A 27,919-nucleotide genomic window follows, 5' to 3' on the forward strand; every position below is an offset into this window, starting at 1 on the left:
GGTGAGCTCTCGAGATCCTCGGTTTTCCGCGGAAAATAATTGTTGTTTTTCACCCCTCGAGAGGGGGGAGGGGAGGCACCCGGGGGCGACATGCCAGGGTTGGTCTCTCGTCGAATTTCCATTTGTATACGCGGTTCCGGGCCAGCGCGGCCGTATAGCCGCGGATGCGGCGCGGGGGTGGGAAAAGAGTACACGTACTCGAGGGGCGAGGGGTTGCGCCCGGGGGCTCGAGGGGCGTGGAACAGGGCAAAAGTGCCGGGGAAGAGGGAAAACAGAAATACGGAGGCCGCATGTACAGGCCGGAACTCCTCCGCCGCGATATAAGAGGGAGGTTTACTCGTCCCATCCCCTGGTGGTCCCGCAGGCGGAAAACGCGAGTACTCGCGTGTCGCTCTTTCTCCGTTTAGTTGGTTTTCAGCCATGCATCGCAGGGCGAGTCCCACCCCCTGGCCGCCCTCGACCCATGGGGTGGATATCCAAGATGCAACCCTTCCCCCTCTGATAAGACGCCCCATGGACTGCCACCAAAAGATAAAATTTTAAACTGAAGCGGCTAGAGGTTTCCGGTATCAACCCCTGATTAATATTAATAATTAATCTCCACCAGCCCCTAATAAATCCGGTGAATCTTGATTAAGTGCCTGAAAGGTGGAGGGGAGAAGGGGCAGTTAATCGGCGATTTATTTTCGCGATTAAAATCACATGTGCCGATTTATCACCCCCGACGCTCCCCCTGTCCTGAATGCACTTTTCGGGGTGCAAAATTTCCTGATCGGTGACATCGAAATTCCCAACCCCCCACTACCCCTTTCATCAGGGCGGACCGATTTCCATAGTACGTAAGTCGAGCGTGTATCAGGGAGCGTGAATCGGGCGACAACCCTCCCACCTCTAATTATCGAGGCGAGAGCCTTTATGGCAGGGCCGACAGGTGTGGAGCGGGGGTGGATTGGGGGTATGGGGGAAAAGGGGCCCCGAAGGGATCGATACAGCGATCGCCGATAAAGGGAGACCGCGAGAGGGAAAACTAGCGCGACCGGGGGGCGGTGGGTGGCGGGGAACGGGGGGACGTAAAAAAAGAGGAGAGAGCGCTTTAGAGGGTCCAAAGGGAAAAAGAACCCCTGGCTCGGGTATTATTTTCAAAACTGTTTTCAGTCGGGTTGCTCGCGAGTTTGCCGGCGGAGGGGCAGACGGGGGGCCGCCACCCACCGGAGGGAGGGGGCGCTCCGACTGTGGCGCGCGCGGCATTCTTTGATGTCGGGGACGGGGGCGCTTGCCGACGTCACGGATACCGCGACACCCCCCACCACCCCCTGGAAATATCGCGAGAGTTGAGGGAAAAAACGTGGATATTAACCGATCCTTCATATCGGCGAGAAGTCGGGGGCCGGGGGGTGAAATCTTGACGTGTGTTTTGAAATTAACGAAGGGTGAGGCGCCCCTTTTTGAGATATTTTGCTCGGGGGTGAAACTTTCCCACGGGGGAGAAGACCTCCTCGATTTGGCTAATTAAATCGAGCGGGGCGAATTTTAACCCTTTGAGGGCGGAAATTCAGAGGGGGTGGTTTTTCCTCCGGGATCGATTATTTTCTGGGGGCTGCCTCCTGACTCCTCTCGAGGGGTGCTTTTTCCCCGCCGGCCGATAACGACCACTCGGGATCCATTGACCGAGTGAGAGAGGGCGCGGTGGGGGAAAAAGCAACGGGGGGGTAGGGAAAGCAAGTCGAACTTTCGCGCAAATCCCCGCCATCGCTATCCGGCCGGGCGAATGAAATCCGCGGATTTCGGTTTTAAGCGACCGTCACCGCAGATTAAACCATTGACCGATGGCGCCCACCCCCGCCCCCCTGGCGGGCCAAAAAACCGCGCCGCTCCCAACTCGCGGGGTCGATCGGTCGATCGGTGGCCGCCGATCGGGATGGATTAAAAACCGTGATTAGTGCCCAAAATGACCCCTCTCCAACACCGAGGGGATGCTCGGCTGTTTATCAATCAAGGACTACAAGGGCTGCCGAAAATTCCAACCCCTACACGTTGAGAGATATTTCGGTATGGTGCCGCGTATATTTCACGAAAATTAATATTCCTTCCGGGGATTCTTTAAGAAAAGCAGTGACATACGTGAAGAACACTCGTGGTCATTTTTTATGAACAGTACTCCTTGCAATTATTTTTTATCAGCACTCGTGAACATGATTTATAATGAATTGGTGTTTCTAACGTTACGCGGGGAAAACCGCGGGGGAAGAATGCCAGCCGCGTTGAAACGTAATTTTCACGGCCATTTCCCATGGCACCCCCCCCGTGCGAAAATCTGCCGAGCGGCCGGACCCAGATTGGATCCAACTTCAGGGTCGATTAGCTTCTTGCCACCCTCTGGCCAGCCTCCCTATGGGGGTGAAAGAGTGGCCGCGCAGCCACGTGCTCGGCCCAGGTACCCCTTAACTCATCGCCGAGTTTCGGCTCCATTACCCCATTAATCTTCCCCGGCTGAGTTTCGACCAACCCCATTAATCTCTCCCCCTCCCTGTTTTCCAGCTAAGGAAACCGCTTCTGCTCGCCTCGACCCCTTACACACCCCGTCAGAAAGATTCCGTATACCCTTCGTCCGAACAAACGTCGATGGCCCATGAGACGGAGATTGGGGGGTGGGGTAGATCATCCCCTTGGAGAGGCTGAGATCGGCCAACCCAAAATTCGGAGGAGCTCGACCAGATCGACCCAACTTCAAGGTCGATTAACGCCCGCCACCCCTTTCCGGGTGGGTGGCCCCACCCCCCGTGGGCGGGGGTGGGCGCCCCATCTAGGTACGCGTCTAGGTACTCCATTAGCTCGGTCGGGTATCCCGGTATCTGCTCGGGGAATTAATTCGGGGACGGCCGGTCGTTATCCGCACGCGCCGCGCCGCGGCGGCCGCGACGCGGTAATAATTCCGCGCGGCAGCCGCGGCATCGGCTGCGGAGCACAAAGGTACAAAGGGGACTGCAAAGCCTGCCGGTAATATATTTTGGATTACCCCGGCACCCCTTCGCCACTCGTTAGGTGAGTTCGACCTGGGGGTGTTAACGAGGGTGGAGGGGAACAGGTACCCCCGTTTCAGAGAAATCCCCTAAATTTTTTCCGATACATTGTTCCCTCCATCCCTTCGTAACTTCATTACGTTATCTCGGTGTGAGAGTATCTGAAATAGAGGAAGAAAAAACGGGGTTGAAACTGGGGGGGCTGAAAAGGGGGGGCGGGGAGGCAACGGAGGTTGGCGCAGGAAACTCGCGGTACATGCATCTCGGAGCAGAAATGAAACGACCCGACGAGAGAATTGAATGTTCTCGTCCGGGAGGGTGGTTGGGGGTGGAAAATCTGGAGGGTACTCGAGGGCGCCCTCCCCTCCCCCACGAGCGCATCCGCCCGGACGGAACTCGCGAGCCGCCCTGCGATCCGTCGCGGGGGCTACACCCCCTCCGTTAAGGGGGTAAGAACGCCGACGAGTGGAAAATTGCGTCGTCCTGTCTCGCGAGGGCTTAAGGACGAGGTCGGATCCCGAAAGACTCGTTTCTCCCGTGCTGACTATCAGATCCAACGGAGAGGAATCGCACCCCCGAATACAGGACTCCCTGGAATGCACCCCCCACGAATCGACTCGAGTCAACAGGTGAAAATTGCGGAGCCCCCTTCCCCCTGGCAAACACCTCGACGTCGTCTCGGTAATAATTTCCTCCCCTTAGCGCCCGATCGTCCTGTCGAAGCAGGTGCGTCGTTTGCGGAGGAGACCACGCGGAAACCCCGCGACGCTCACCTGGAATTCTGGCAAATCTCCGAATTTTGGAGAATCTTGTCATTCGAAATCGAGACTAGGGACGAAGGAATTTCTTAGGGGATTTTTAAATATTTTCAGGGTGAAGAAGCCGAAGTCGAGGGCGCCGCGAAAATGGCGCAGGCGAACGGGCTTGGGGCCGTATTATTCCCGCGACTTAACCCCCCCAACCCCCCCGGGGGAGAACTTTCCTCCGCTTTAATCCGCGACACGTTCCACGGCTATCGCGACGTCGTGCCTCTATCGGAATGGACGGGTAATAACCTCAGGATATGAAACTTTACTCGGTTTCACGGCCGATTACCGTCACGTATCCCTCCCGGTCCTTTCAGCCCTGACGCGGGACGCTTTATTAACTCAACCCCCGACAGGGGTAGTTCCTCGTCCCGCTTTGCATGGAGCCGCGATAACGGACTACCCCGAAATGATAAGCAGCCTTGCCGACGCCGTTCGAATTTCCGGCACCGGGAATGAAGCATTATTACACAACGCTTTAACTCGATATCAGTGATTATTTATTAATTATCACTTTAAACCTCACTGAACTCATCCCCTGGGGTAGTTCCTCGCCTTCGTTGCACGGACAGTCGTCAAATGAGCTCGGAAATGGAGCAATATTTATTTGCCCTTTAATGCGATAACTCAATACCCGGAATTATTTATTTATCATGATTGATCCTTTATTAACTCACCCCCAGATAATTCGACAATCCGTCCCGATGAAACGTAACTATTTATTCCCCATTTGATTGACCGAATTTTCCGGATTTCTAAAATTCCCAAATCCTGGAAAATCGAGCCGAGTCGCATTTTCCAGCCGCATCCCTTGATAACGGAGAGAGGCCTCGTATTTCCGTGTATTTTCCTAGCGGCGCATCTCCAGCATTTCAGTTGGCAGGTTTAAAGGGTGGGATGCAAAACCGCGTCTATACCCGGTCGGAAGTTGGGGACGCGTTTCCCGAACTTGTTTCCACGTCCCCGGGGGAGTTTTCCGAGGAAGTCGAGGAAGAGCTGGAGGGAAGCTCCCCGAATTTGTCCCATGCAAGGATAATGCACGATGTATTTATCTGAAACAGAACATTGAAGAAACACCAAAAAGTATTTCCCATGCACCCGTTGCACATGCACCCTTTACACCCCCGCAGAGGTCCAACCGGAGGAAGAGCCTCCGTGAGCCCGGAAGAATTTTCTTGGAGCTCTCTCCAAGCCGGTCCGAAATTCCACGGTAGAATGGGGAAGGGGGCAAGCCTCGTAAGAACAATGCACTTTCCTCGAAATGGATGCACCGCCGGTACTTTGCAGAGCCCGGGATTTCGGTCAAAGGACAAAGCGGCGGAGGCTACAAAACTGCATCCATTCACCGCGGCCCGTGGACGGGGGTGGTTGCCGGCAACTTGGAAACACTCCCTCGCAACTCCCGTCGAGGGGGTTTTTCCCCCCGCCACCCACTGGGGGGAGTGGCCGTCTTCGCCTAGGTGCATCACCCTTTACCGGGGCATCGCTTCCTAGTCGGGGCCGGCCAAAGGACGGGGATATAAAATGAACGCCGGCCAGTTTTCCGGACGGCGAAGGGCGCCGGTGGGTGGGAATTCCGCCCACTCGCTGGAAATCCGCCGGAACGAGCCTCGGCGCGCTCGATACTGCAAAACATTTCCCTCGCGGGTTCAGAGCCGCTGCGGCCCTTTTCCGCATCCTATCGGACTTTTTCCCAGCATCCCAGTTAGTCGGTATCTCTCAGGAATTTATTTACAAAGTTAACCATTTTTCAGCTTGAATTTTCAGGTTATAAGGAAGGTCCCGACACCCATGAAATGTCAATTTCTTAAAAATTTGTATGTAGATGTTTTTGAAATTGCTCATGAAACATTGAATTTACCCCTCGGATGCCACTTTCACGCCCCCTTAAGACTAAGGTTAAAAAAAATTGTAGGCTTGGTTTTTATCGTATATTAATAATTCTCATTAATAATTCTCGAGGCATGATTCGGGATTTCTGCTCCTCGGATTTAATGAACGCATTTCATATTATGCATCGGTAGGGGGTTGCAAAACTTGGCGCGAAACTTCTCTGGACGATTGTACCGGCCCTGGGTGGTAATGGCGGTCCGGCGAGGAAGAAAGGGAGATGAGAAAGATGAAGCAAGAGATGAAAGGAAGGAGGAGAAGGAGAACGAGGTGGTGGGTGGTGGGTGGATCGAGGTGGAGGCAAAACGTGCACAAAGCGAGCAACCTCTGCACCGCTGCACCCCCAGGAATTGCTTCGTTCGGTTGGGAGTACCCGAAAATTCCACCCTTACCTCTCGAGGGAGGAGGAAAGGTCAGGGGGTGGCGACCAAACCACCCCCGAGGGCGAAGGGAGCACCTGGTATCCCTCTGGATTCCCTCCGACAATTTTCAGGAACGATTCCTAGGGTCCTAGATGGGGAGGGCGGAGGAATAATGCCCCGGACGATGCAACTTCGCGATGCATCCGGAGAGTCCCTCGCGGAATGGCGGCGGAAAGGACGACTCCATTCCCGGGGATTCTCCTGGAAACTCTCCAGGAGCGTAGCCTCTTTGGTAGAAAAAGTTGCGTGCGAAACAATGTACGGGCACAGACCGCCGACCGGCATTCGCCACCCCCGGGAAGGCGCAATTCCGCGGCTAAAACACCGAACTCCCGAAGGATTCTCCTGGAAACCGTCCAGGAACGTCCGCCACCGATGAGGAAACCTCGGACGAGTTGTATGGACGGAGGGAAGGACTGCTTAAAGGATTATTACGTTTCTAGAGCTGAATCTTGATCCCGAAAAAATCTTGCGCACATTTTTTACGGAATTGCAACGGATTGTACAATTAATTCTGGGGTGGGAAGGACCACCGAAAGAATTGTTAGGTTTTTTTATCCCGAACCTTGATATCTAAAATCCATCACATACATTTTTCCAGAATCGCGAAGAATTGCTAACGTGCCGCCTGAAAATTCCGCGAGTTAGAGAAAGCGGATTGAAAGGAACTTGATGACGGTTCGCAGCGTCCGAATTCGAAGTCCAGTCCTCTGGGACCCTCTTCGGAGAACTCGCAATCGGGGTTGCATTTACAAGTCCGGGAGCATTTACAGGTCCAGGAGCATTTACAGGTCCAGAAGCATTTACTGCCGAGTACAGTCCGCAACTAGTTGCGGACCGGTCGCCGACACTCTCGAGATTCCCATCGGGCCGACCTTCGGTTGGAAGTCTTCCATCCGGATCCGGACAAGTCCAGGGCGACCCGGCATTCGCCTCTGGCACGTACACGTCCACTTACCATACCCGGGGGTATTAATCCGCCTAAGATGCCGACCGGGACGCGTCCCGTCCCGACGACGCGGTGTCCCGCGCGGAATTTAGATTGCGTCGTTAAGAGACGTCCGTGAAATAATCGCGACACCCTGGCTTTGAGACGGCCGATTTGCATACTGTTTTGCATGGAGTCCGAGGACCTTGAGAAAAAACTAAGAACCGAGCCTTTCGTCGCTATCTCCCCTGTACACCTTAGAAAAGCGTTTAAAAAAAATAATTCCCATATTTTTATAAATTTCACGAACTCGATTCGGAAGGAGCAACGAAGTAGATTACCAAATCGTGGCTATGGAAAACCTAGTGGGGGTGATTATTTGTCTTCGGAATTTTTTAATAATTTTTTTCGCCGCTTTTAGGGGTGCCTAAGGGGTGTGGCAAACGCGTCGGCGGATTTCACGGCTAATTGGCATCACTTCGTGCGAGGTCGATGCAAATTAGGCGGGCCAATGGGCTCGGTAACCCGAGCGATCGACTTGAGTGGCTTCGCCTATATCGGCGGGGGTATGTCGAAGGGGTGTAAAGTTTAGGGACGGAGGGGTTGGCACCTGCGGCCAGGTGCTCCTTGAGGGGTGCGAAGCTCCCGAAGGTGTCCTTAAGAACGAGCGGTACCTTCGATTACACCTGGGTAAGGTTTGGGGGTGAGGGGATAAGGTGGACCAGTAAGGGGTGGCTCGTTCAAGGTGTACTCTCGAAGGGGTGGTCCGACTAAGGTGGACTCGGTAAGGAGTACCCCTAGGTACGCCTGGAGTCTTGCGATAAGGGCGGGGGTTGCGGGGGTGATTTGGACGCCGGAATGGACTCCCCGAAAGTAATCCCGACTCTCGTCGAAGGAACCTGTCCGCCCGATAACCCGCCCCACTTGCGGGGGCATTATCCCTCCAGGTCTCGATTTCACTTCCCATCCCCTAATAAAACGGAGGAATAAAAAGGAAATGATCTAAATACCTCCTTAAAGGAAATAATTTAAATGCCCCCGTCCTGGAATTCGCTCTGATATTAAATTACCCCAATAGGAAGCGTTCCCTCTCGAAGTGGAGTCAAGGGGGATGAAACTCCCCCGCGAGTAAAAACCTTTACCCAAGTCGAGATTTATCCGAGAGAATAATACCCTTGACAAACACTCGAGGGAGAGTATCGAGTCGGATCGGAAGATCGGGGGCGGGGGCGTCCCACCCCGGCTGGGGCAAAATGGCCGCCGGAACGCCACGGGAGGATCATGTCGCGTGGGAAACTAACGAGGACGTTAGTCGAGACGGCGCTAAGGCCATCTTCGGAGAGACCGAGAGCCGTCGAAGGAGGACGTCGAGGAGGAGAGGATGGAGACGTAGACGTGGCCTCCTGGGAAATCATCGGTGTCCTCTTCCCTCCCCTTTCGCCGCCCCTTCCGAGTCCTCCGCGTCCTCTTCGGCGGCTGCTAAGCGTAATACGCCACCCACCACCCACCACCCACCCCTTGCCGGGCTCAACCTCCCTTCCAAACTGTCTAAACCGTAAACCCGGCGACGTCGCTTCGCTAACAAGCCGTGCCGTCGTCCCCGTAACGCGATATTAAAGAACGCCCTTATCAAGCCATGCCTGATAACGCACGGCGGTAAACAGGGGCGGTAATATCGCACGGCCGACGGGGCGATATTGCACATGCACCCGGATAAGTTCTTTGTTAGGATTAATCGAGATAAAATATTGACGAAGTACTGGTTATATTGAGAGTGATGAGGAGACCGGGGGAGGGAAGTGAGAAAATTGAGGAATATTGGGAAAATCAATAAAATCATTAAGATCATTCGAACCATTAAAATCACTAAAATCATTAAAACCACAAACATCCTCCCCTGAGGCGATCCTAACTCCAGTCCCTTTAGATTAAATCCAGAGTTTCGGATCAGCCCTTAACACGCGAAGGGGTGGTTCCCACCCCTCGGAATTGGGTCGGCCCGGCAACGCGCGTCGCGACGCCGGGAAATTCGTCCGAATGGACCGCGGCGTCGCGTCGGGGTCGCGATATCCCTCGGGCGTCTCTCTCGGGCGACAGGAGGCGCTTCGCGCCCTCTCGCTCTATCAGGGGGTGGCCGTCGCGCAGGGTGACAAAAGGCAATCGGGGCCAATGGGCTAGTGGCGCGTACGCCGGCCGTTTGATTGACGTCGAAGGGCGCCGCGCGTCGCATTGATTGCGCTCATTGTTCCCGCAGGCTGATATTCGGCCGCAACTGCAGGTGCCCCCGCACCTGCCGCGCCCCGGGCGCCGGCTAGGAATCTGCTTTATCGACTGGAACTCCGCTATTTCCGCGCCCACCGCGACTCGTCCTCGGGCCTAACGCACCCCCTGCACCCCTGGTCCCCACTGAATGGTCCGATGGACGTAACGAGTGCCGAAACGGGCGAAAAAGAATTCAAAAGGACCGGCTTTTTCATGGGGTGGAGAACGGGAGAACGCTCGCGGGTTTCACACACAGGGGGAACGCCTCTATAGAAACACTTTGTTCGGGCCGGATTGATATGATATTTAATCGCGGAGAGGGCGCGGATCCAGCGAAAGGGGCGCGTGACATGCGTTCCTGGATACTGTATCGAGAAATCGGGGAATAACTCTAATCTTGTGAATGGAAAAGAGATATAAAGGGGTAAATGAAAATTGGGGAACTCTGGAAAGACGCGACCACGTGGCGTCGACGGGCGATCAGCTGTTCCGGCGTCCGGCCGAACCTCGACATCGCTCCCTAACCTCCGAAAACCACCCCCCAGCCATTCTGGCCGTTTTAATTCGCTTTATTTAATTTTTCCCCATCAAGTACATCCCTATAATAGAGAACGGGGCATTCTAATAGAATAATGGATTTCTGGGCCACTTCGCGATCGGCCCGCAACTCGAGCGACATAATCGACCCTAAATCTGGCCTCTCCCGCGGACGCGGAGTGTAGGGGCGGAATTAATAGTTGGAACCGCTCGTTATGCACCGAGAGACGGGAAAAGGGGACAGGGGGGAATCAATGCAAAATTGGAAATTGCTGAAACATTCGGGATTTAAGTGCGCCGCGCCAATTACCCGGTTGCTCATTAGTCGGCCCTCCCCCGGGCCGCCCGCCGGGGTATAGATTTGTCCCGACATATTCTTCGGTGCAGCAACATTTACCGTAATTGAAAATCCAGGGAGCCCCCTACCTCCGGTAAATAAACATTTTCGAAAGAGGAGAATTAATAATTCCGCCCGGCCGAGGTGGCCGGTTGCGAAACGCGGCCTCCTTTCCGTGGCAGGAAGGCGTTGGCCGTTACAATTAGCGAAAAAGGCTCGGCAAGAAATGAGAGTCGGGAGGGAAAGGGGTGAAGAGGGGTCAGAGAGTGATTGTCGGGGGAGGGTGCCCACCCTTCGGGCGCACGAGACCGGAGAACGATGAAATTTCGAGGACGCTCGAAAATGCAGTTTTGCAACGGCATTCCGGATAATGGAAACTCGAAACGCGATGGTATGATGTTTCACCCCCTCCCCCTACCCCTTATCAATGAAAACTATCCCTCAACATGTTTATTGTTTACGATAAACATGGAAATTCCCCTCCCTTGTCGCTGATTAATGCCTGTCGGCCTTTTTGGAAAAAGTGCGCCGGGCTATGGGACTGACCGTGGGTGTTGGAGAGAGACGGACGCATGCGGCCGCTCGCGGGGGCGACAGAGAGGTCCGAGCGCCATCGGGGGAGACCTCGGCCCGCGCAGTGCGGCTCGCGCACTTTTCCCGGGGATGCATCGAGACGTCCCTTGAGTCCCCATCCCGGAGGAAAGACGGGACCCGTGTCTCCGAGGTAACGCCGAGTGCTCCGGCGCGTAACCTCCGTTCCATTTTAAAGCGTTCTAAAAGCCCCGGACAAGAAGGCGCTCTCCCTTCCCGAGGGAGGTCCTCCTTTTCTGAAGAGAAAAATATATTTCGAACATTTTTCAACATCGATGCACTTTTCCTTATTTTCCTTATCACTCTAAAAATATACAGGTTAGGATGAACATGCGGGGAATTTTCAAAAATTCTTTATTAATTTCTGAGGTTCGGCGTGTATATGAAATTTTGAGAATTTCCGCCGTATCTCGTAGTTTCTGAACGCGTAGAGTTATGCAGATGAACCAGGTCTTCTTACCCATTATTTTCCATAATTTCCCTCAGTTTAGCAAAGTTGTTTCTTAGTATCTAAATTTTGGCAGGCCAGTACTTTTTTTAAGATATATAGAGGTACGGAGATGGACCAGGGGCCCGGGTCCTTTTTTCCCGGAGTCGGAGGCCCTCGAGGGGGTGGCGAGGTGGTCAACCCCTCCAACATCCCTGGTCCAGGGGAACGAGCATCGGGAACGAGAACGCCGCGATAAAACCAGGTCGTTCCGAAAATGGCCACCGGCGGTCCCTCCAAGGCCGGGGAACAGGACTCACCCTATCCCACCTCCAACCCCCACCCCCAAGAGGACATCCCAACCTCCCCGAACTCGGCGGCGCTTCCGGCCTCGGACTTCCCGGGACTTCCGGGACTCGTTCCGGACTTATTCCGTACTTATTCCACCCCCACCCCAATTCCACCCCCCCTGGCCATCGTCGAGTCCCGGCACGGGGAGCTTCAGGTGTCGCGAACGAGTTTCCAAGTGAAATCGTCCTCGGGAATAACGAGTCCCGGCCGACGAGGGAGTTAAACTTGCCGAAGTTCAAGCTCGAGTTAGCCCCGACTCGAGCGGCTCGAGGGCCCGACTCGAGAGACCCTGAAGACGCCTCGCCGACTCGCCGGGGTGAATATCTTGAGCACGGGGAAGAGCAGTCTAAAGCGGCCCGATTACGCGTCGACGTACGTGCCCCGGACCACTTGGGATGCATCCCCGGGCTCTTCGAGGCCGCTTCGAGGCCCTGAAGAGCGCCGGCCGGGTCAATGCCTCCTCTTCGCCGTCCTGGAGGCGGCCTTGCCTATCGATCTCCCGGCTCTTCCTCGGTTTTTTTCCTCGCGTCTCGTCTCGACATCGAGGATTACAATTAAGTCAGGGAAAATCGAGACCCTGAAGAGCGGAGGCCGAGTCAGGGCCTCCTCTTCATCTTGGAGGTGGCCTTGCCGGTCGACCTCTGGGATTTTCATCCCTTTTTATTCCCCTCTCGCCTTAAAATTCAGAGTTACCGAGATAATCGCCTCTTGCTCCTAAAATCGAGATTTACTATTAAATAACGATAAACCGGTAATTACGATTAAATACTAATAAACGATGGCCCTGGAGAGCACGAGTCGTGTCAATGGCTCCTCTTCGCAGACTCGGAGTCGGCCTTGCCTATCGATCTGCGGGCTTTTCCTCCTTGTTCCCTCCTCGCGTCTCGTCTCTAAAATCGAGAATTAGAATTGAACGATGGTAAATCGAGCGCGGTACCATTGCCGGGGCTTTCGATCGGGGTGGTCGAACCTGCCGGTACCGTCCGATATTCGGATTCGCTGGGGGGCTCCTTTTTTCTCAGGTTTCCTGGCCGATGAACGCCTCGACAGGTATATCTCCAGGTTGAGGGTCGGGCTGAATTCGGCCCGCGGCGAAGTGGCCTCCTAATTGCACTCATTACGGGAATTAATTATCGAACCGCGGGGCGGCGACGTGGGCCACTCTTTGTCCGTCGATACCCCGGGGGGTGGAAGTGACGTCGCCATCTCGCGGAGGGTTGCTCGAAGCCGCCGGCACCGAGTCGGTCAGTCGTTTGTCGCACCCCTGGAAACCACCGCCAGGTGGCAGACAGGTAGTCAACACGTGGCCGACATGTCCTTTTTTCGAAGTATAAATTGTAGCGACAAGGGGGGTTGCGGGGTTTTTTTTAAATCGTTTTTATATCCATTGATAATTCGAAAACGTAAGAACAACGCAAGATGGCCGCCACTGGTTATCATCGCGTATCGAGCTTCTTCCGATAAGTGATGCGTTTTTATTCTTAAATCCAGGGTTCGGAAATGGCTGTCCAGCTCTAAATTCTCAAAATATCTTTCAGCTGTAAATTCTGAAAGCATTTTTTATACCGCACCGTTTTCGAGATTCTCGAAACCCTTTAAACGGGGGAGAAGTCTTGGAAGAAATGCAAAGTTCCCGGCCCTCCTGGGGGTGATAGCGATAGCAAATCGAGGGAAACGTCGGAGACACCCGATCCGGGGGAGGCTCGAAGTCGAGGACCTCTCGAGAGGGAACTTCCCCGGAGAACAAGTAAGGATGCCTCTTGGCACCCCCGGACTACGTCGGGGTGGGCTTTCATTCCCCTCTCGCCGGATCAAATAATTGTCGCCTTGATCGAATCGGCAAACATTCGCGTGGACTTGTCCTCGTCCTCGGTCTCTTCGTCCTCGGCATGTTCGTCCCTTCTCGTCCTCCTCGCTCTTTTCGCCCTCTTCGACCCTCTTCCGCGTCTTGCGACTTCGGAGTCTGCAAATTGAATCGCGGTCTTCTTCCTCGCCTTCCCTCCACCCTCCTAGTTTGTTCCGCCTATCGATTCGCGCCCTATCTCTCGCGGTACTCCTTGGGGTCCTCGATTATGCAACGTTCGATTGCACCGCGAATACCTCCTGCACCGGGGTACCTGAGGAATTCATAACGCCCCGTATCTCTCGAAAATTGACGAGAGGAAATTTCGGGCCGAAATTCGAGGCGGAAAAGCCGCCTCTTCGGGGTCGAGGGGGTACGACCTGCACACCGGGCTTCGAGAGCTTCCTGGACGGCAAACCGTGAACGATGATGCACATCGGATCACAGGGAGCTCGATTAATAATTCCCTCCCTAGACAAACGGAATCAATTCCCACGGCCACTCGCGCATGTTGGTAATTACGCCGGGATATACCAGTCGATCAGCTGGAGTTGAGCGATATCCCTGTAATATCTACGATCCCAATTAGTGGGCGACTACGGCTCCAATTTAAAAAATCGAAAACCACCCTCGATTCTGGAAGACATTTTCTTTCTTTTTTAAACCTTGAGGAGGGACAGAAAATCTGGGAAACCGAATTTATCCTTGAATCTGCCATTTCAATTAATAAACGACTATGCTTTAAATTTCCTCGATTCCGAAATTGATAACCCCTTTTGATAATTCTTTTCTCACTCGTCTCTGGAGGGACATCTTTTTTGAAGCCTCGAGTCGAAAGGACCAAGGGAGGGGAATTTTCCTCCGAGTCGCCATTTCCCTCGAAATCACCCAGCGAGGGGTGGAGGCGCCTCCACCCTGGATGGAAAAATAAGGAGCTCGATCTACAAGGAAATTACATTACCCCCGGGGAGGGGGGGCACTCTGGAGATGTCGACATGGCGTTTCTCGTCGGAGGACATCCTGGGGGGAGACGGATGTCAGACCAAACTTGACCGATCTCTTCGGGAACCGCTCGAGGGGCGAACTCGTCCTCTCGGCCGAAGAGGGACGACTCTCATCTACATCGAAATGCGTTTCGGATCCTTCCCCCTTGTCCCCGGTAAAACGGGGCTTCCTCTCGGTGAAAGATATGGGGAAAGATTCGGGATCCCGGAATCCGGATGGGAGTTTCCCTCCTCGGGAATTTACCTCCCGGAGAACCCGAAGAACGCGCTCCTCGACGTGGAAGAGGCGCTTCCTTGCATTTCCGGCGGATTATATTTTAAGGATAAAAATCCCTCGCGAGGTCCTAGCGGGGAGAAATGCATCCTGGAGAAGGAAAAACGAGGAAAAGAAAGTATGGAAGGAGAACTTTCATGAGAGCGAAAGGAACTCTTTGACCCAGAATTCTGCGTCGACGTGGACTCGGCCAGGAAAAATTCGGAAATCCTGAAGAGGTGGGAGCGATCCCTCGCATTCGATGGATGTCACCAGGACGAGCGACGGACCAAATTATCCGGCTCCGTTGCACCGGATCCGCCGATCGGATTAATCATCCAATCGGGTCAAATCGAATCGCGCGTCACTCCGATCGGCGACTACACTCCTCCGGAATTCCTGGAATTTCGGGAAGCTCCTAACATTTCTTTGAAATTTATGTAAATTATGACAATTCATCCGAGTGAAATAGTTCCTCTTTGGATGAATAAACTATTTCTTCGGTTCGATGAATTTTTTTTTTTCTTTTATTTGCAGCAGTCCCAACTTGCATCCCAGGTTTTCTCAGGTGCAACCTCTGTTCGCAGGTGCAGCCGCGGCGGCCGTGAGTGCAGTCAATGGACACGGCTTCGACGCCCACCTGAGAGGACCCAGCTTCCTGATCGAACCCCCCTCGAAGCTGGAGTTCTCCAACTCGAGCGGGGCCTGGCTGGACTGTGCGGCAACCGGAAGTCCTCCACCCGAGATCGACTGGTCCACCGCCGACGGACTTCCGGTCGGAGACGTATCCGGGGTGCGCCGAGTCCTCAGAAACGGCACCCTCGTCCTGCTCCCCTTTCCTGCAGCTGCATATCGCCAGGATGTGCACAGTGCGGCCTATCGATGCGTCGCCAGCAATTCCGTCGGCAGAGTCCTCAGTCGCGACGTCCAAGTCAGGGCTGGTAGGTGCATCTCTCATCGATCCTCGATAAACCCAGGGAAGAATTTTTCAAAACGGAATTATCAGACCCGGAAATTTTGGAAAACGACGATCATCCCCAGATATAATGAGGTTCCCTTTTAAAACCGATATAGCTTCCCAGGATTATCCTTCGGGCCAGGCCGATCGGAAGGAAGAGGATTTACCGCCGCGGTATATCCGGCTTTGTTCTTGAACGGTAATTAATTAATTAATGGCCGAGTCCCGGGATGGATATTCCCGACTCTGAAAAGAGGCGGGGATTATTTATGGGATTTTTTTGTCAGGGCTGTTTCGATTACATACTAATTTTTTACGATAAGGGGGCAGTTTTGTAAAATGGATCGTCGCGTTTACTTTTGAGATTTTCGGATTTTCTTTGAATTTCTATTTTTTTTTATCGACGAAGGGGGAGTGTGGTCTTACAAGGGGGAGTCCCGAAGGAAGGAAGGGACCCCCCGGGATAGAAAATCGCTGATTAGTTCGGGGCGAGGAAGGAGGTCGACTGGTGATTACTATGCCGACCATGGGCGACGATTTCCGACACGTCTGGTGGCACGGGCCGTGTAATTACCTCTTTAAAAACGCAATCTGAATGCAAATCCAGGCCGACCCGGGGCGTCGCGACGCCCCTCGGAAGGGGGACCAGATTTCCGGGCCCCGAAAGTAAACGACGGGGACGCGTGACGTTAATTAAAACTTTCTTCCCGGAGAAACGTCCGGTAAATCTCTTTTCGAAAATTGGGGGAAAAAGGGCCTTTAAAAAAGGAGCCTGCCCGAAGGCGCCCCGGAGCGTCGAAAAGGTTTCTCTTCAAAGTCTTTGACGCGACCCGCGACGAGGATAATTAATCCTCGGTCAAAAAAAAAAGAAATTGGAGCGAAATTAGGAAATAAAACTGAATCGATGCTCCGCTGAAATGCGAAAACGATACTCCACCTCGGGATGCGCTTTGGCCGGGTTTTTGGGAATATTTTCAGAAAGGATTTTTTTTGCCTTTAAACGCGCCGGCTAATAATTCGCGGTATGGGGTAGGCGGCCATATTTGTTGCCGCGGTTTCGCCAGTAATTTTCCCCGGGGAAAATCGTTACATTTACTCCTCCCGGCCGTAACTTTGCGAAGCCGCTCTCGGGCGCGTCTTTGAGGCCGCGCCGCTTAAAAGACTCCTTTGAAAACGCGGACGGGGGGCTCCTCGGGGAGGACTCTCGCGGCTTCTTCGCAGGCTCTCTTCGGGGTCGACAAAGCCTCCGGAGGAAACTTCCTCCGACTCTCGGGGAGGTCTCGAAGAGATTTCCCTCCCTTCTGGGGCGCATCCTGGCCGACGCCCAAGCGCAATAATTATTTCGCACCGCTCGGCAGCTTCGCCAAAAAGCTCCTCTTCCGTTCCCCTTTACCCCCTAGAATGGCATCGCGAAAATGGACGTCCCCCTAAACTCTGCAAAAGTCCCCCGCCCCTGACCAAATAGCCTCCTTCCCAAAGTCCGCCCTTTTACCGAAAATTAAAAACCATTTATTCTACCATAACCACGTTTCGAAAAAATAATTGTCAGAAATTCATGAAAAACCTTGGAATAAAAAAAGATTAATTCTTTTTCAGTGGTGGCCCAGGCATACAAAGTGGACGTGGAGGTGATGGGAGGTGCAGCCAGGGGATGCACCGCGGTATTGCGGTGTGTGGTGCCAAGTTTCGTGAAGGACCTCGTGCGAGTGGTGTCCTGGCTGCAGGAGCCGTCCTTCTACATTTACCCCTCGCTGCAAGGAGGTAAGTGGCAGGGGAGAAAATAAGAACGAAAGTAGAAATAAAAAAACATTGAAAGAAAAAAAAATGGAAAAAGATCCTGGCGCAGGACCTGCCGACCCTCGATTCCCGGGAATCGGTTTCGCGAGGAAGTGCAACCATGCAGCTGCAGTAATACCGCGTGCAGTTACGAAGTGAGGGAGGGGAGGCGCAGGAAGAGTTACGTTTATGGCCGCGATATCTACACATACGTATTACGCCGGTTGGGACGCGGGGCAGAAATTTAATATCCAGCACGGCAATATAACCCAGGGACCTGCGACAGGACGCGTCGTCCTGGAGAATAAGGGTAAGGGTACCGAGTGCACGCCAAATCTCGGATGCACTTCGGTTGCACCTCGGAAATGGCATTTCGCGAGGAAAGGAGTGACTCGGGCAATCGAGGATTAATGACCCGAGGGTCCTGGGAATTTATCGCGCGTCCTGTTTGCGGACGGGTCCTTTTTCTGCATATTCGAGGATTCGAGTCCTGGCGATAAGTCGGCGAGTTGGAGCCCCTCCAAGGGGGTGCCATTGATCGCGGGGGTCAGGGTGGTGCATAAGTTTGCGAGGCGAAAAAGGATCCGGTGGCGGGAAACGGACTGCATCCTGCAGGACCTGGTCCTGGTCCTGGGACCCGCTCGTTAGCCTGATTCGGTTTGCCAGATAGCCCCCTCCCCTCCTCTCGACGTTCGTTCCATTCAGGATGAGATTGCACCCCGACTCGGTGTGAGCGAGTGCACGCGAGAGTGCACGCGCGAGTGCATGCATCCTGTCTATGGTCGTGTATGTGCACCGCACGGTAATATCCTATCCGGTCGGGTAACTAGAACCGGGCATGTCCCGACCTAACCCAACTAAACGGGCATTGCGTCCCTTTAGTCCCTTATCTGCCCGACCTCCGGCCGAGTGCACTCCTGGATGCACCCTCCAGGACGCTGGCCTGCTACCCTCGGATAATGCAGTTATATCCAGGACTCCTACATTCTAGTAGTCTCGTAATGTCTATGCCGATTAGATAACCGCATGAAAGTAATAACAAAATTTTCTTTGGCATTTTTTATTAACCTTGTTGAGAAGTAATAAGCGCATCCATGCAGTACAGGTACGGGTGCATAGGAGTCGTATTGGCTGAGAATGGTATCTCTCGAATTTTTTAATTAGTGATTAGGGGTCCTAGGATCTCGGTACCTTATCCTTCCTGAGAAATGGTCGAGGATAAGACCGGGAAATTGTCGTGGTGTTATCCTGCCCGATTAGGTAACTGGTACCGGATACGTTCCCGACCTAGCCCAACCGAATGGACGTCGCACGTCCCTTTAGTCCCTTATCGGAGGAACCTCCAGGCGAATGCACTTCCGGATGCGCCGCTTCGCCGACGACCTGAATCCCAGGAATAATAAACCTTGTTATAGTTGCATCCAAGGCGAGATCGCTATAACCCCGCCGGGATAAGCCATATCTCTGGCTCGAATCCATACCTCGAAGAGACGCCTTCCCTCGTAGCTTGTAATTGAATGAAAGCGACATATCATTTTTTTTTTTTATATATACATCGAACTGTCTCTTGATTTCGTCGAGGCCTCCCTTGAGGGATGACAGATTTCGAAAAAGGGTCTTCCAGGGTGGGCAATTCCGCTTTTCATGTGCAGCTCTAGGGGAAAGTCGCACTAGGTCCTCGCCGAGGAGGAACATTTTAACGAGGGCCTATGAAAGCCTCCTGGGGAAAATCTATTAAGCGTAACGCTGCTGGAAGACTTCTTTTCACATTTTCCAGCACTGCGCCGAGCTGAATACCGGAATCTTCACCGCGGTGCCGAAAAGATGCGCTCGCGTCTATGCACCAGACTTGTAATGAACGAAGAGCCGAGCTTCGACCCCGAATATCTCGGCACCGGGTGGTCCTACCGGGTTCGTTCGGGGTTCAATCGATCGGGCATGAACGACTCGTGTCATGAATGTATGCGCCATTTTTGCCTAAATGCTCCAGGCGCCGAGATATTCGGCCGTTTATGCATGCGCGAGCGCCGACTCTCGTAAAGAAACTCGGCGCGCCGAATAATGCACTTGGCGCTGAATCGGCGCAATTTCTCGAATGCAGGAAAAAAAAAAATTAAGGACATAAAAAATCCTAAGAAATCAGGGCACTCTTGTGTCGAGAATTTCTTCCTACGGGACTCTATTTTTTCAAGGAGAAAATAAAATAGATCAAGAAATCTAGGATCACGACCTGGAAAATCCGGCCCCACGAGGACGCGCTTCCGAAATGGCGTTTCAGCCGCGGTCCGCGTCTTCTGCACTTTGGGATTAAAGTTAAACGAGCCCCGCCCTCGTGAGAAATGTCGAGGGAAATGCGCTTCGGCGAAAACGGAGAGAGAAAGCGAGAAAGGGGAGGGAAGCTCGGGAAGGAAAGAAGAAAAAGGAACGCGTTAAAACTAACACCGCGGGGGAACTTCTTTTCACTCGGCGCCTCCTCGCGCGAGAGATCCCGGAATTCATCGCCGAGACCCCACAGGATTATGGGGAATAAAATTGCAACACCTCCGAGGAAGAGGATTTTCAGGGTGGGAAGAAATTCCCCGGACTCGTCAGCCCTCGATTATCTTGCCAAAATCGTGGAATCGTCGAAAAGTCTCCTTTTCTTTCTGGATTTCAGACGGGAAGTTCCATCTCCTGCCTACGGGGGAACTCCTGGTGCATCGTCTGGAATTCAGCGACCAGTTTCCAGGATACCGGTGCAGGACGATGCACCGGCTGACGAGGCAGGTGGTCGTCAGCTCCATTGCCAACTTCAGGATAGCCGGTAAAGGATCGAAAAGGAATGATTAAAAAACAAAAATCGTCATATTATTTAAATGAAAAATTATCGCCTCCTCGTTGAAATTTTGCAATTCAAAATTATCCTCTGCTAGTCTTTATCACGTTAAGAACATTTGTCGTAGCAAATCAAATTTCTTCTTATGGCCGTGAATAATTTTTCTGCGTGCTATAAACGATCGAGAGAAATGTAGTTCTGCGTAGAAAAAATTGCCAAAAAATGTGGAAAATTCATAAAAACGATCGTGGGATCGATTTCGCAATTCCAGACCAAAGAGGAGTGATGGCCCCAGTGATCCTGGTGCACTCCGGGCTGGTCCACGTGTCACAGGACGAGTCAGCCTCCCTGGTGTGCGTGGCTCAGGCTTGCCCCGTTCCGGAATATCGGTAAGCCCGGTGCAAGGCCAACCTAAGCTCCTCGGCTCCTTTCGACACGAGAACCTAACCAGGAGATGTGGGATATGTCCTGGGAAGAGGAGACGGGGTGCAGGGAGAACGGAGAACCGGCTTACGCGTGCCCGGCCGACCTCGAAGAGGAACCCGAAGACCACCTCGCTTCCTCTTTTCGGGGGCCGAGGAGGTCAAAAAGGGTGGAAAAAGAACGGCGAGGGCCGAGGAATCTCTGGAGAAGAAAAGAGAACGGATGCTGGGGGTAGTACTCGTTGACGGGGGGAAAGGGGCGACTTTGATCGAGGAAAGTGGAGTCACGGGGTCGTGAAGCCTCAAGAGTAGCGCAATCGGAAGTTCGCCGTATCCTGGGTGGGCCGGTCCTCGATTTTCATATTTTCATACTTTCATGCTTTTTATATTTTCATATTTTCTGATCTCTTGACCTTTCCTGAGGAAATCCTGACCTGTATCGCCTGCCTTCCGCGGATCCGATAAAATTGATAACTCGAATGGGACGACACGAGATCTCGGGGAAAAGTCGAATTTTCCAGGGGGCAGTCTCTGGGATTATCTTTGGGGTATCTCTCGAAACCGATCGACATGTTAGATAGGCGAGTCGCTCATAGGATATCGCTCCCTCCCGGTGAAATATGCGGCCCGATAAAGAATCGATATTGGCCGGCTGGCCGGAGTGATTTTGTTGTCGGCGTTTCTGCCGCGGACATTGATGAAGCGCGTTGCCGGATTTTGCCGCGAAATTCTTCCCAGGGAATTTCGGAGTCCCGGAGTTCCCGGATTTCACGGAGTCCTGGGTCCTTGTGGAAGCGCTTAAAAATCACTTTTTCCGCAGCTGGTACGCCCAGACCGGAGCGGAACCTCTCTTGGTCCTTCCTGGACCCAGGACCAGGTTGCTAGGACCCGTTTTGGCTATCGAGGCTGTCACTCTTGAAGACAGCGGGGTTTATCGGTGCTCGGCGACCAATCCTGGAGGAGAAACCAGCGCGGAGCTCAGGTAAGTCTCTTAAAATTATATGAATAATTTATGCGGAATAATAATCCCTGTACGATTTTACCTGTTTAACTAGGCACTGATTCTCCAAGTTTTATGGATTTGGGATCGTTTGAATTTTGATTTGTCTCGAAATCGTATTTCTTTTTTTTTTTTCAGAGTGATAGTGACGGCCCCCCTGCACGTGGAGGTGACGCCGAGTCTCCTGAGCGTGCACCTGGGGGGCAATGCGGAATTCAGGTGCGTGATCGGGACTCATCCCCAGGCTGGGCCCCATTTTGTCACCTGGTACAAGGATGGTCGACAACTTCCTGGGACTGGGAGGCAATCCGACGTCCTCATGCTCAATGGGATCGGGAAAGAAGATAGGGGGATGTACCAATGCATCGTGAAGAGATCGGAGGGAGAGACCGCGCAAGCATCGGCGGAACTACAGCTGGGAGGTGAGCCTCTTTCAAAAAATGCCTCCTCCGAGACTAATTTTCAAAGTACTCAAAGAATACTTGGCAACCGAAAAACCTGTTTATTGTGTATTTCCATCTTCCCATTATCCTCGTTATTTTATCGTTATCATTTAGAGGCTCATTAAAAAATCTCAAGCTCGATTGAGATTTTTCCTCTCTCTCAAGAGGAGGAGTACCAAAGCGCGGCGCGACCAGGTCGGAGCGTCGATATTTATTACATTATTAAATACAATCCCCGCAACGGGGAGTCCATCGGTGGGAATTGGCGGGATTAAAAGGTCGGAAAAGCCGGGGGGGAAGAGGCCGATAAATTTCCCGCACCCCCAAGAAGGGCCGAGCCGTACGTGGTGCCGAATGGGGCGCGCAACTCGAGCCGGCATTAAGGTATTAAGAGTCCATTTCATGCGCCATAAAACCCCGCCAGAGGGGGGAGGGTTGGTCCCAGGGACCGATTTCCCGAAGGAGAACCCGGAGGAGAGCAAAACCAGGTCAGCGAGTCGATTCGCCGCCTCCCTGACCGCCCTGGAATCGATCCATCGATCAGCTGATCGACCTCCAGAGAGCGCACGGACTCTTCCTCTTCGATTTGAAATCTCAAAAAATCGCCTTTGAACCTTTTCCTTTTTTTCTTCTTTTTTAATTTTTTCTCCAAAATTGCCAAATTGTCCTCGTGCCTTTTACATTTACATTAAGCCGGGGATAAAGGATATCTTTGGATAAAGAGACAAGGGATGAAGGGAGTAAAAATTCGATTTGCAAAGGTGGGAGCTTAAATTCCCCTCTGCCGTAATATAAGATCGAACCCTCTTAAACGTTTAATAAAAATCCTTGGGGGGTGTTGTAAAATATATTAAAAAATTTAGCGCCTCGTAAAGACGTACAGCCGAGGGCGGATATCAATCTAGCTTCCCTCAAAGGTGGGATCGATGTAAAAGGGGTGGAGGGCGCGTTTGGCCGTAAAGAGGAGTGCATCGTTCGGAGGCTGCAGTATCCAAGGATCCGCTAAGTGTCGTCGCGTCTTATCGGCGAATTATCACCGGGGGATAAAACAGAACCCAGGATATACGTTTCGAGTCGAGTTTGAAATTTTTCGAATTCTCAATCGCTCTCCTTTCCATTCTTAGGATTTTTCTTACCCGAAATTTCACTTCTAAAGTAAACAAAAGAAAAAAGAAAAATCGACATCCGTGGTTAATCAAATAAAGAAGAAAGAAAAAAAAAACCACTCGCTGCACAGGTGGATTATCAAAATCAGAGAAACGTTCCGGAGAAGTGGAGGGATAAGTAAGGTTATAAAAAACCGGGCGTCATTTTTCCGGGGCAAAGAACCGGGATACAGGCCCTAGGGAAGAAAGCCCGTTTCCGGAAGCAGGGTGCAAGAGTGTGGCGACATCTCGGATCTGCATTAAGCCGCGATCGGATTGCACGCTCGGCGGACAAAAGCTGACCGTGCCGTCGCCGGCACTCCGGGAGAGGGCTTCTTTTCAGCACTCGAGGCCGCGACGACGCCGGCACTCTTGGCACTCTTCTCCCCGGACTCTTCTCCCCGTGCCCTATATCTGGTCCAGCCATCCGCGAGAGGGGCCTTTGAAACAACAATGAAGTTAGCGTCTCGCTCGTCAGGCTCGGTAATGCATGGAATTCACGTCAAAGGGAATTCCGGGTGGGTGGGAGGGTGGCGGCGCGGAGGTACGTCGCGGCCGACAGCGCTGCGCCCGCGGGCCGAGAGAGAGGGAGCGAGCGGCGAGCGCGGGAGTGCGAGAGAGACGAAGAGAGACACGCCGCGTGCGGCGTATCCTATATCGCCCCTACATCCTGGATGTATATTCTATACACGTATATATAAAAATATATACGTGTATAGATATATTTACGGGCCCATGTGGGGGTACATACGTGAATGTACGCCTATATACGCATATGTATACATGGAGGAAGCGGCATTAAAGCGGGGCCGAAAAAGGAGGGAAAAAAGGGAAAAAGGAAAAAGGAACGCAATTTCTACTTCGCGGACCGCCCCTCTCTCTCTCGCGCGCCGGCGATTACCCGCCGGACAAATGAGAGAGCCGCGGAGAACTCCCTTATCGATCCCGCCGAATGCACCCCTGCACCCTTGCACCCGGAAGGACCAGCGTCCCTATAATTAACGCGCGACGCCTCGTCCGATAAGTAGCAGTCGTTCTCCTCGGGTCTTCCTCTTTCGACGTCGGCGACGGAGGATCTTTCTCTTCCTTCGAGTTTCCCATTTTTTGCCTCCTTCCTTTTTTCCCACCCCTCGGTCTGGGGGAAAATTCTCGCGCATATGCATGCTCCGGGAAGACGGTTCATCAATTCCGGGATTCCGTCGCGTTTTTAATGACGACGAATCGACACTTTTTAATTACGGAGCAGGCCCGGGCGGGCCTCGTTTGCCGGCGATCCCGGGCGAGGTTCCTTTGCGCGACGGCGACGACTCGCCTGGAGAGACGTCGGAAAAGTTCCCCGGGCCGTCGCGCGCCGTTTCCATCCGAGCGGGTCCATTGTCTTTCTCCTTTGTCGCGCGGAGTGCACGCGGAAACGGCTTGCACCTCTCCCGCCCCCGGGCGCGCACTCTTCGGCGACTCCGCGCGGAGGTAACGACCGGGAGGTGATACCGATAGGAGCGCCACCCACCACCCACCGCGAGACGTGGTCGAACAATGGGGCCTACGCATCGCGCGAACCCTGTAATCGCGTTAAAGACGGAATTACCGACCGAAGTTATCCTAGAAGCCTGGAAAGTATTGAAATGTGATAAGAAAATGAGTAGGAGCCATGAGAAGTCTCACTTACAAAAATTACCGCTTAACAATGTTAAGTCGTGCTTTTTTGAAAAGTGGACTGGAGCGAAGAATTCATAAATTCCTGTCGGATCATTTCTCGAGACAGCTCCTTCAATTTTTCCGGACTTCATAAGGAGGAGATAACGACCGCGGCGATATCGACGAACGCTCCCGGTGCATTACAGGGGATGTGCGATAATTCCATCAAAGCCGTAATCACCCGCGGGGGGTAAAACTCCCCCTACAGCTTCCGTGAAGAGAGCGTCTCGAAAAAATCTCTCGAAAAGTCGCGTCTCGCTGATTTCAGTTCCTCCTTCGCTTTAACGTCCTCACGCTATCGTCGTCCGTCTCGTTAAAACGAAACGGACGTATTAATTCCTGCGGTGTGAGTCCTCAGACGAAAGGGATCCTCTCGGCAGCCGTATTATCTCTCGTGGAGATGATACAGGGAGGCTGGATCGGCGGCCGTATTATCCCTCGTCTCTTCCGGAGATGATGCGACGTCGCCGAATCGACGGCTCCTCGCACTCGAACGACCTCGAAACTCCCTCTGGAAACGGCTAGAGTCATTATTGTTCACCAAGAGATTATTTTCAATCTCGCGAATGGACGTGGAGGAGTCCGCCCACTCCCGCCACCGGGGCGGAATTACTTTTAAACGCCACGATTTTAATCTACTCTTTGCTCTGGATCCACGAATATCAATTAAAATAATTCCCACGTCCCTCTCGGATCATGCCCCTCCACCTAAAAAATAGGGGTGCTGGAATCACCCTACAATGTGTCTCAGAAAGAGAAAATTATTATTTCCAATTCTATTTTTCTTTTCTCTCGACTCGAGACTGGAAATACTATTTTTATTTTATTTATTGAACCTTATTATTTATAAGGGACTGGATTATTTCCATTTTTATTTCTTCTTTACTTCCGTCTCGAGGATCGACTCTTCCGAGGGAATTACCGAGCGAGGGTCGACGTCGTTAATTTCCACCTGCCCCGCGACAGGTAAATGCATATTAATTACGTTATGCCCCGCCCTCGGGAGATGAATCCTGGAGAATCCCCTTTTCGCCAAGTAGGAAGCGCTAAGAAATCGTGCCCATTTGCGTTTTCCGGGAAAAGCGAGACGATGCGTGATACGTCGTATCCCAGGTGAGAGGGGTGCACCCCCTCGAGCACGGGGGCCCTCCACGGGGTTGGACATCATTTACTAGGCTCCGAGCTGAAAGAGCTTCAACGAGGCGGATCCTCCTTTCGGCCGCCTACCCTCCGGGGGTGTCTTTTTTCACGTTTCCGGCCGACTTTGCGTTTCAGACGCACCCCCGGTGCTGCTCTACTCCTTCATCGAGCAGACCCTGCAATCCGGGCCGTCGGTGTCCCTGAAGTGCTCCGCCGCCGGGAACCCTACCCCTGAGATCGCCTGGGCCCTCGACGGCTTCCCCTTGGCCACAAACGGGAGGTGAGTACTTCGTTAAAAGAAGATATTATCATTTTATGACGCTTTTCTTAGTGGCTTTATTCCCAATTTTTATTTATTATAACTAATCTTGACAAGTTTGATAGTTAAAATTGAAAGAAGGATTTTCGGGCGCTTTAATAGGGATGACGCCCAGACTTCGGTTATTTTAATTTCATTGATTTATTTTCTTTTTTGGGAAATTATGCTGGGCGAGTGTCCCGGGTCCCGAGGGAAGGTCTCAGGAAATTGGAGGAGGCAGACGGGTGGCGGCGACTCGAGGGTGTACCTCCCTCAATTTCGGGCCGGCGCCTCTCTTCGAAGGTGGGAGGAGGCCGGGAAAAAAAGACTCGGGGACAGAAGGAAAGTCGAGAGAGAGAGTCCACGATTCATAATTAAAACGTAATTTCCGCGGCGACGTGGCCCCCGCGTCCGGCGGTCCCGCGGGAACGTCCTGCCGGCCGAGCAATTTCAATTTCAATTTCCAGTCCGCGGGAGAGGAGAAAAACGCGAGAGGTGGAGGGAGGATATTTATTGTGAGGCGAGTTACCGGGGGGTGGTTAGGTAAAGAGAAGAGGGGTCGAGACGAGGGACGAATCTCCGATGGAAACTGGGTGACCGACTCCATCCGGGATGCTGCGTCCCTTCATCCCTCGGGAATCCTTCTCGCTCCTCTTGATACGTGGAAGTGATGTCTCGCTCCCTCTGGAGTGCTCCTGGAGACGCTCCAACTCCGAATCCTGGATTTCTAGTCGTCAATAAAATGTTGGATGCACGGTTATCAATAAAATCTTGGATCTATGGTTATCAATAAAATACGACGAACAATCCCAAATTCAAGATCCCGCCACCAGACTGTGCCGAATCACGCCACCATACTTTAGCTATCCCTGACCTGCCCCACAGGTTGGTGATCGGCCAGTACGTGACGGTCCACGGGGACGTGATCTCCCACGTGAACATCAGCCACGTGATGGTGGAGGACGGAGGGGAATACTCCTGCACCGCCGAAAACCGAGCAGGGAAAGTGACCCACGCAGCTCGGCTCAACGTCTACGGTACCATCCCGAGGCCCCAAAAAAACCTGCCCCATAAACGCTAAATAAATACCTCCCCACAGGACCGCCCTACATCCGGATGATCCCGAAGGTGACGGCCGTGGCGGGGGAAACGCTGCGGCTGAAATGCCCCGTGGCGGGATACCCCATAGAGAGCATCAAATGGGAGCGAGCAGGTCGAGAACTCCCGGACGACCTGCGGCAAAAGGTGCTCCCGGATGGCACCCTGGTGGTGAACAGCGTGCAGAAGGACACCGACACCGGGCAGTACACCTGCGCGGCTCGGAACAAGCAGGGGCACAACGCCAGGAGGACGGGCGAGGTGGCCGTGATCGGTAAGGCCTGAAAGAAGGAAGAGTTAAAGAACAAACCCCATAAAAAAAAACATGACGAGTGAGGAAAACGGAGAGATGGAAAATTAAAGAGCGACACGAAGAGGACCCTGCATCCCTTGGACCTGGACCAGGACGCGGAGGAGTCGACTCGCATGTCGACCCAAGTCGCGCTCGAGATGATCGA

At 53.0% G+C, this 27,919-nt stretch overlaps 1 protein-coding gene across 1 annotated transcript in view; it reads left to right on the plus strand.

Annotated features, from left to right (window-relative positions):
• Positions 1-27,919, plus strand: part of LOC105700443 (Down syndrome cell adhesion molecule-like protein Dscam2) — a 65,008-nt gene that overhangs the window by 25,622 nt on the left and 11,467 nt on the right. Inside the window, exons 4-12 of the mRNA XM_012426275.1 lie at positions 15,259-15,612; positions 17,226-17,390; positions 20,062-20,208; positions 20,492-20,609; positions 21,463-21,624; positions 21,781-22,064; positions 26,201-26,345; positions 27,249-27,400; positions 27,463-27,735. Of these exons, the coding sequence (XP_012281698.1) occupies positions 15,259-15,612; positions 17,226-17,390; positions 20,062-20,208; positions 20,492-20,609; positions 21,463-21,624; positions 21,781-22,064; positions 26,201-26,345; positions 27,249-27,400; positions 27,463-27,735 (1,800 nt within the window). The remainder of the gene's footprint in view (positions 1-15,258; positions 15,613-17,225; positions 17,391-20,061; positions 20,209-20,491; positions 20,610-21,462; positions 21,625-21,780; positions 22,065-26,200; positions 26,346-27,248; positions 27,401-27,462; positions 27,736-27,919) is intronic.

Source organism: Orussus abietinus, unplaced genomic scaffold, assembly GCF_000612105.2.
Source record: "Orussus abietinus isolate OABI.00-Male unplaced genomic scaffold, Oabi_2.0 scaffold2, whole genome shotgun sequence".
In the NCBI taxonomy this organism is placed as follows: Eukaryota; Metazoa; Arthropoda; class Insecta; order Hymenoptera; family Orussidae; genus Orussus; species Orussus abietinus.